This window comes from Alligator mississippiensis, chromosome 15 (genome assembly GCF_030867095.1).
Source record: "Alligator mississippiensis isolate rAllMis1 chromosome 15, rAllMis1, whole genome shotgun sequence".
Lineage (NCBI taxonomy): Eukaryota > Metazoa > Chordata > Crocodylia > Alligatoridae > Alligator > Alligator mississippiensis.
This window is the reverse complement of record NC_081838.1, coordinates 19,757,357-19,765,665: the sequence shown is the minus strand read 5'-3', so window position 1 is coordinate 19,765,665 and position 8,309 is coordinate 19,757,357. Positions and strand designations below refer to the sequence as shown.

Below are 8,309 nucleotides of genomic sequence, written 5' to 3'. Positions count from 1 at the left end.
TACAAGCCAGCATTGAAAGATCTTGAGACTTTTGATACCAGTCTTTTGCCCAGGCTTAGCAGAGGACACCTGCAAATTCCAGGTATGGTAGAAAAGAGGAAATTCTCTATTCTTGCTAGAACAGAACTCAGTCACACCCCAAAACCTGTCTTCCTGGAGAGGTGGAAATGAACTCAGCTATAGGTGCACTGTGTTACAGAGGCAGTTTGGCTATGTAGTCAGATTAGTAAAGCCCTCTGGTAGGACGAGCAGTGGAGGCTGTGCACTCAATATAGGCAGGACAGACCCAAGTAGAAGCTGCTAGGTGGAAAGACAAGGAGCCCAAGGCTGCAAGGTTAGTCCATGCTCATGTCTGCACATTTGGAGGAGCTTCTGGACAGGGACAGCTCTGCAGGGAGAAGAACACGGGAGGCTGCTGCGCATACAGGGCATACAAGGTAGTAGCAGACATACACATACGAGCCCAGGTAACTGTGAAGGATGCATCTGACAGGGCTGCTCTGAAAAGGCTCAAAGCCCCAAGCAGCTGGGAAAATAGCTAATGGCTCCGCAGGAGAACAGAAATGCCCAATTCTCTCTGAGCCCTCAAAAGCTGCAATGCTTTGGGCTGTAGCTTGACTCGGCTTTGTATACACCCAGCTCCATGTCCCACAAAGCACAGCTCAGCCTTGACAGTGCAAAGAAGCCAACATGTTTCAACAAGTTTACTTCATTTACAAAACTTCCACATCAACGTGGATTACAGCATCAGCAAAAATAACTGATTATAGGATGCAAAGGGAGACTCCAGAGCTGGCAGCCGGGAGTACTCATTCTTCAGTGCTCATTCAAAGCCCCTGCAGGAAGGAATCACAAAGGTCAGGGTGTTCAACAACCAGAATGCAGTCACCATCAATATGCCCAAAAGCTGAATTAGAGTAGTTTAGGTCAACTTATAACCAATTTGTCCTAGGTAAGCAGAAAATGAGCTGGCAGGGGAGTTGGGCAAAACCCTTCCCACTTCCAGAGGGCTCCAGGCCAACAGAGTCTTCAGGCCCTGCAAACAAGGCCACTCAACTCCGCAAAGGTTTCAGAAGCTTCCCTTTGGTGCAGAAGATGCCTTTCTAGAGTAGATACTTCCCCCTGCCGGCCACAGCTAGGAACTCCAGCCTCAGGTCCTGTCCAGATCCCAAGCCAGGCAGGCAACTTGTCTAAAACTATCTACTTTGGTTTGTCTGCAATGTGCAACGCAGCCCTCCGCCAACGCAGCCAGAGACCCAACCACCATTACAAACACAGCTGGAGTGTGGCTCCTAAAGGCTGATGCCAAGGAGGCAGGATGGAGACATGATCAGTCTAGCTCAATGCAGCCTGTGAGCTTTAGCAAACATTACCGGATGAGATGTGCTATGTCCCAGTTGGTTTCAACAGAGCGAGGTTCTTCCACTTCCACTCCTTTTTCTGTTACGACAGCGATTTGAAACTGTAGAGGAGAATAAACAGCAAGAATTTGCAGGTGTGGTCAGAATGACAGGCAAGTCGATGCGTTAGGACCCAAGGAGACATCACCACAAAAGGACCAGGGAAGTTGTTTCAGCAGAACAGTTCACTTGACTTTCAACCTGTGCTCTGCTGTCTGCACCCAACACAATCCTATACAGTTAGCTGAAGCACTGAGTACCCCATGGCCCTGTTCTAGAACACCCCTCAGTTTGGCGGGCTCCATAAGCCCACACAGCCTCCACTTCTCTCTCGGACAGTGTGAAGCCCCAGTAGCTATGAAGTTGGAGACAGAAACTGCTAAGAGCAATGTACTGCGCCTGAATGTGACTTGTGATGAGGCCCAAGAGCTGGTGCCAGCCCAGCCCAGCCCGCTCAAAGCAGGACACCTACTCGATTGAACGACCGGGCATCCCGGTAGTAGAGGATTTTCATGCAGCGCTCAATCAGGTCCTGCGCCTCCTCCTTCGTCAGGATGGGTTTCTTCTCCAGAGCTTCCCTCATCAGTGGCTGAAGAAAAACAGACCTTCAAGCACTAGGCAGCACTGGCCTGAAGCTGCAGCTACTCCAGGCTGGTCAGCGGAGCTAGGACGTGGCCTTGAGCCTAGGCCTCCCACTCCCTGCCCCAAAGCACTCACCTGAGCTAGATAAGCTCCATACCCTGTCGCCAGCGTAGGGGCTTCATAGGCAACACCCAGCATGTCCACATAACCTAGGAAACTGAACACACACCATGGGAGACTGTTTACTGCCTGTGCGGGGGCCATGGGATGTGGTGCCACTCCTGGCTCCAGTTTATGGAAGGAAGTCCAATACCAGCTGAAGCAGTGAGTCAGCCCCCTTGCCCCTGCCTCCCTGGCCACAGCCCCTCAATGGCAAGATGACTGCAGCACACATCACCCCACTGGACTGAGGGATGCAGGACAGCAACCACGTGCTGCAGGGATCATCTCATGAGCTTTCAGAAAAAGGGAAAGGAGGAATGTCGGGGCTCGCATTTTATAATCCATCTGCTCTTTTAAGGGTCAGTGTCCAACAAGCCTCTTGCCTGCACTCAAGGGGGTTGCGCCGAGAATATTTTCTGGCCTCCAAGCCTGCTGCTCCCCCTCTCCCTCCAGGTGCTTTCTGAACAGACCTCAGGTGCTCCCTGTCTGACAGGTTGGATCAGAGCGGGCCTGTTCATATGCAAGAAGTGCATGGACACCAGGAAAGCCAGCTCCTCCCTGAAATGGTTTGGGAAACAGCCAACAGTAAAGGCAAGTCTGAAATACAGGCCGTCTCATCTGGGGCAAGCCTTGTCCTACATAGCCAGCGGCACATAGGGAAGGCAGGGCACTGAGTGCTCACTTTATTCTCCGCAGCCGGCAGGCCAAGCCTGTGCACAAGTGAGGGCTTTTCAGATGTAGCTGCACGTGAAAGGTAATGCAACTGCTAGGGCTGAAAAATCCAAGCAGGGGAAGGGAGGGCAGACCTGGGGGCTGTCACACTGACTACAAGAAGGCTCAGGCCCAGTCAGAGAGACAGGAGTGGTGCTCCAAGACACAGTGTCACTTTTCCAAACAGCTCTCCCAACACTTCACACAGCTCATGGCTTGAACAAAGAAGAGCCAACGCAGCAAGGTCAGCTGGCTCCCACAGCGCAATACCATCACAGTGGGGACGCCGTGCACCCGGGCCAGGCTCACCTCTCGCCATTGTAGAAGCCTCCAATAACAACAGTGTTCCAGAGTGGGTTCATCTTGCATCGCCGGCTGTACATGGCTCGGGTCAGCCAGGAATGAATGGCCTTTGGACTGTAGTTGTGCCCGTCGCCCAGCAGCTCCTCGTCGATTCTAGGGGGAAGTTTGATGCCACTCAGAAAGAGCTACAAACCACCTGGCCTGAATACATGCATCTGCCAGCAACTGCTCCCCACCTCACACACTGCCAGGAACAGGAAGAGGTGCCACACGCTAAACCCCGACCAGCCTGTCGGCACGGGCAACCCGTACCAGAGTTCATCAGCCAAAGACCCAGGGGCCAGCAAGGACAGATGTCTCCCAGAGACAGACTCAGCACTGAGCTGATGAGAGCTTTAAGGCCGCAACTCGAAAGCACGGCATAACCCCTCCGCCCCAGCGCAGGCTCAGAGCCAGGAGGCACACAGCTGGCTGAGCAGGATGGGCATGAGACCCAATGGGTGGAAACAGGTGTCACAGCAACAGATGGAGACCTCTGAAGAGCCGCTGGGTGAGAGGGGCAAGAATCTGCTCTAATTTTATTGCCGCACATTTCAATTTAAGGCAGGGGAGAGTTACCGACGGGGCCCCTCCAGGCGAGCGAAGGGCGCAGGGCCAGGAGTGCCTGGCACAGCGGGACCCCAACCCGCAGCACTTACACCATCTGGTCGATGACCTGCTTGAGGTACTGGAAGTCGGCGTAGTCTCCGGACGCCCCCAGCACCGTGTTGTCGTTCACCTTCATGATGCGCGAGATGTTGCGGAAGCGGGCAAGCGACCCATAGGAGCCCAGTGTGTCGGCCGCCACCACCACGCCGCCGTCGAACCGCACGCCCAGCACCGAGGTGCCCGTCACCATGGGGCTCCTGCGGGCGGGAGACACCTCCGCTCGCGCCGGCTCAGCCCCACCCGCCCGCCCGCCCGCCCGCCGCCGCCTCCGCCTCCTGGAGCCCAGCACCGCACGAGAGCCCGGGCCTCGGGAGACCGGCGCTGCGGCCCCCCAAGCACCTGCCCCCGCCCCCGGCAGCCAGGACGGCCCATGGTGCCCTCAACAGAGCCGCCCACCCACTACAGCACCCCTCCCCCACTGCCCTCCAACACCCCCCAGGCGGACTCACAGCGTCCTGGTGAGCGGCTCCCCGCCGCCGGCCTGGAGCTCCAGGTCCAGGTCCAGCTGCAGCCCCAGCCCAGGCCCGGCCCGCAGCGCGCAAAGTTGTCCCGGAGCGCGGCCCCCAGCCCACGGCACCGGCACCATTCCCGCGGCCTCCATCTTAGTCACTGCGGCGCGGCCCAGCTCCACCACGCGCATGCGCCGCCGCCGCCTGGCCCCTGCCGGGCACCGTCCTGGGGCGCCGCCATCTTGAGCGTGGCGCTTCCGGGAAAAGTGGCTTCCTGCCCCTCGGCGGGAACAGCCATCTTGTGTGTGGCGCGCTTCCTGCGCCTCGGTGCGGGCGGTCATCTTGAGTGTGGCGCGCCTTCACGTCACTGCCTAGCAACTTGTTCCGCGGCGTCTCGTGGGGGCGGGAGCTCCGTTCCCCCGTGGCCATGTTCATGCTGGACCCTAACGACGACGGTGTGCGTGGCAGTCCCTGCTGGCTGGCTCTAGCCGAGTGACTCGCGTTGAGCAGGGACACCTGGGCACCGGCCCCGGGTTTGTAGCCCGTGCTGGCTTGAGATCCCAGCAAAGTGCCCTTCAGCTGGGCCCTGTGCCTCCCTCCTCTGGGCCGACAGCGCTGGCACCCCCTTGGAATCGGGGCTGCACCCAGGACTGCAGAGCACTGCCGGGCGCCATCGGGCCTGCCCCTTCCTTTGGCTGCAGGCCAGCACCGCCCACCACGTGGCTGCACCGCCACGCCGTCTCCTTCTGCGTGCTCTGTGCTTCAGAGCAGCCTCCAATGTGCCGGTCCAGGACGTGTGCCAAAGCCCGACAAGGAGAGCTATAAGCCCCTCCGGGCGAGGTGGGCTACTAAGGGCACATCGCTGGTTGCTTGGGGCAAATAAAGGACCAAGCAGGGGTGGGAGTGGAGGGCAGAGGCTAATAACAGCACATGGGGGGACGCCGAGCAGAGCACGCTGGACAGGGCCTGCCGGCTCTCGAACAAGTGCAAACACCGGCCCAGGTGCCCACCAAGGAAACTATAAGCCCCCTTTAGTACAGGCAGCCACTAATGACGTGTTACAAATTACTTGGGACAAATAATAATGAAAACGGGGACAGGAGTGGAGGTCAAAGAGTAATAACTAGTTCATCAAGGGCGGGGCACTGAGCAGAGCGCACTGGACAGCACCCACTGGCCCTCAAATGAGTCCCAGGAGCCAGAGGACACTGCCCAGTGATACTCTGCCCAGAGACAGGAATGAGCTGGGACAAGGAAAGCTGCTCTACAGTCCCCAGGGACCCTCGCAGCCAGAGCCTCCTTCCTGGTAAGATACTCGGCCAGCTTGGCCGGGGCCAGGAGGAGGTTGACCAGGAGGTCCCAGGACTTGGTGGGGCTGTGGATGGGGAGGGAGTAAATGAAAAGGTGCAGGGAGACATGCAGCCAGGACCTCAGGTCTTGGAGGTGCCGGTGAAGGGGTTGCAGCCCGGCACACTCCAGGTAGGCATGCGCCAGGGTCTCTCTCTGCTCACAGAAGGAGCAGTTGGCCATGACACGTGCCAAATACACACCCATGGTGATGGCTTCATGGAGGAGACACCAGCTGAGGTCCCTGGTGGCTTGCAGGGTTAGACTAGAAGAAGGGAGGAGGGCTAGATTTGAGCTGTGGCCTGGCTGCGTTTCTCTTGACAATTGGCTTTTGTGTACTGCAGGAGCACGTCCCAGTTACAAGTGCTGGGAGCCAGTCAGAGTTGCAGCGGGGCTGGCAGAAATGCAGATGTCTTCATGGCACAAAGACATCTGTCGCCTGCCTTGGGTTAAACTGCAGTAAAGGTGAGGCACCCACGGGGCAGGTCAGGTCCAGCTGCAGGTGCCTCTAGGAGCTTTATCCGGAGCTGCTCACCTGAGGTAAGCGGTAACACCAACTCTCATGAAAAAATCATGAGACTCCCAATTTCCAAGTCAAATGAACTCTGACTCAGGATTTCCTGATATCAAGAGATCAAATCTCGGGATTTTTTCTTCTGGCACATGTAAAGAGCACCAGACTGATAAATCTGTGGAAGGGAAGCAGTTGGGGGGGGGGCAAATTGAGGCCCCCATGGTGAGGGAGGGAGGGAGGGAGTGGGGCAGGGCTGGGGTGAATGGGGGGCTGGGGAAGGCATGGGGGGCACATGCCCCCCACGTTTGTATGCAGGGCAGAGGCAGTCTGCCTGCTGCAGGGTGGGCTCTGAGCTCTGCTGCATTTGCCCTGGGAACTGTGCACACACACTTCAAAAATAGCATTGCATGATTTACATTCCAAATCTCCTGATTTTTAAGAGTTTGTCTCATGATTTTTGATATGGTGGGGTTGGCAATACTAAGTAAGAACAGACCTTTCTTCATGGCTTATCTCACAACAGAGCCTCTGTGGACATAGCCTGGCTTGCAGAGCCCTCCCCTGGATAGAAACATATGTCCCCAGGAGGTTTGCTGCCAGTGTAGCTCCACACCTTGCCAACAGCAGCAGCCCAGGTGACAAAAGCACCTTCCCGTCAGCATCCCTACCTGACCCACCAAAGGAGCCATTTGTATCATGCTTCTGGCCAGCACGGCTGCCCAGCTTTGTAGGGCAGACCGGGATTCTGCTTTAGCTTTGGTGCAGTTTGCCTTGGGGGATTAACTGCTCTCTGGTGCAGTGGCCCCTTGGTTGGTTTTAGTCAGAGAATTGTAGAAAAGTCAGGCTGGCAGGGCCTCCGGGAGGTCACATCTAGTCCAGCCCCCTGCTCCAGGAAGGATCAGCCCTGTCCAAACCATCTCAGACACATCCTAAGACTACACGGTCAGCCCTGTTGCACACTTGCAAGGCACCACACTTGAACCTGCCACAGGTACAGCAGGGGGATGAGGGCTGTCAGTGTCCTGCTGCTGGGTGTTAAAACGCTCTCGAGAGATCCAGGGAAGAGGCCATGCCCCTGCTACAGAGGAAGGCAAAAACTCACATAGTACAAAGCTGAAATTCCTTCCTGACCCTGATGCAGCATGGGTCTGACCCTGAGCAGAGGGACAAGACCCTCTAGCCAGGAACCTCTGGGTTTTAGGTACATTGGCGCATGCCATGGATCAGTGCTGGCAAAGCTGCCTATTGAATAACCTCAAGGACTCAAATCCCTTCTGGGTCCAAGGTCCTGGTCCCCATGCATATGCCCCCAGCAAGTCACACAGTCTCCACTCCTGACTTTGGACAGTTTGACCCCAAGCCGGCCAGCCTGCCTCCCACTTGGGGTTCTCTTCTTTAAATTCCACAGCATCCAATTAAGGGCCAGTGAGTTCAATCTGGTAAGTGCTAACAATGAAAAAAGACATCCCCATCCCCATGTGTCCCACTGCAAAGCTTTGTTCTGCCTTCTACACACACAGAAAAGGAAGTGACAGAAAAGTGATCTGATTAAAGCTAATGAGCTGCTGATTACTGGGGAAGGAAACAGTTCTGGAGACAGGGTGTTTCATGAATGGCATGTCTGAGTGAATCACTCAGGGAAGAGACAAAGTCCAGGGCTGATAGGAAGAGCCAAGCTCCTTTGAAGGACCAAGCTGAGTTACAAACTGTTTTGGTTCTTGGTGGGTTCCCACAACCACCACAGCTGCACATGGGATGGGAGAAAGGGGCTGCGTGCTGGGATGTGTGTGTTCGAAGGGCAGGGGAGGCATGGACGGGCAGCCAGAGCCAGCCCAGGCACAAAGCCTTGTGAACAGAGGGGCATTCTGGTTCTGCCACAGATCTTCCCTGGCATTTGAGACAAATTGTTTTGGGCCAGGCCTGCTGCCAGGAACTTCCCCAGGAGCCAGTACTTGGAGTGACAAAGGTCAAAGGAACTGAAGGCAGTGAATCAGAGAAGTAGGGCTGGAAGAGGTCATCTAGTCCAACCCCTGCCTGAGGCAGGACCAGCCCTGCCCAAACCATCCCAGGCACATCCATAGTCTAACTTCTTAGTAAAACTACCATCAACCCTGACACAACACCACCTGCCAC

The 8,309-nt window shown here is 56.3% G+C and overlaps 1 protein-coding gene across 1 annotated transcript; it reads right to left on the bottom strand.

The window, feature by feature from the left end:
• Positions 1–689: 689 nt before the first annotated feature.
• Positions 690–4,671, bottom strand: PSMB4 (proteasome 20S subunit beta 4). The gene is made up of 7 exons (XM_006274622.4): positions 4,316–4,671; positions 3,857–4,063; positions 3,165–3,311; positions 2,118–2,199; positions 1,873–1,989; positions 1,374–1,462; positions 690–836 (listed from the first exon to the last, which is right to left on the bottom strand). The coding sequence occupies exons 1-7, from the start codon at positions 4,654–4,656 to the stop codon at positions 824–826; spliced, it is 996 nt and encodes a 331-aa protein (XP_006274684.3). The 5' UTR covers positions 4,657–4,671; the 3' UTR covers positions 690–823.
• Between the last annotated feature and the right edge of the window lie 3,638 nt (positions 4,672–8,309).

Bases quoted from the DNA above. Each gene is read 5' to 3' on its own strand.
- PSMB4 (XM_006274622.4), bottom strand. From the start codon at position 4,656: ATGACCGCCCGCACCGAGGCGCAGGAAGCGCGCCACACACAAGATGGC. The intron at 4,064-4,315 runs GTGAGTCCGCCT...TCCCGCCCGCAG, and splicing joins GAGCCGCTCACCAGGACGCT to GAGCCCCATGGTGACGGGCA. The intron at 1,463-1,872 runs GTAGGTGTCCTG...TCTCCTCTACAG, and splicing joins ATGCCCGGTCGTTCAATCGA to TTTCAAATCGCTGTCGTAAC.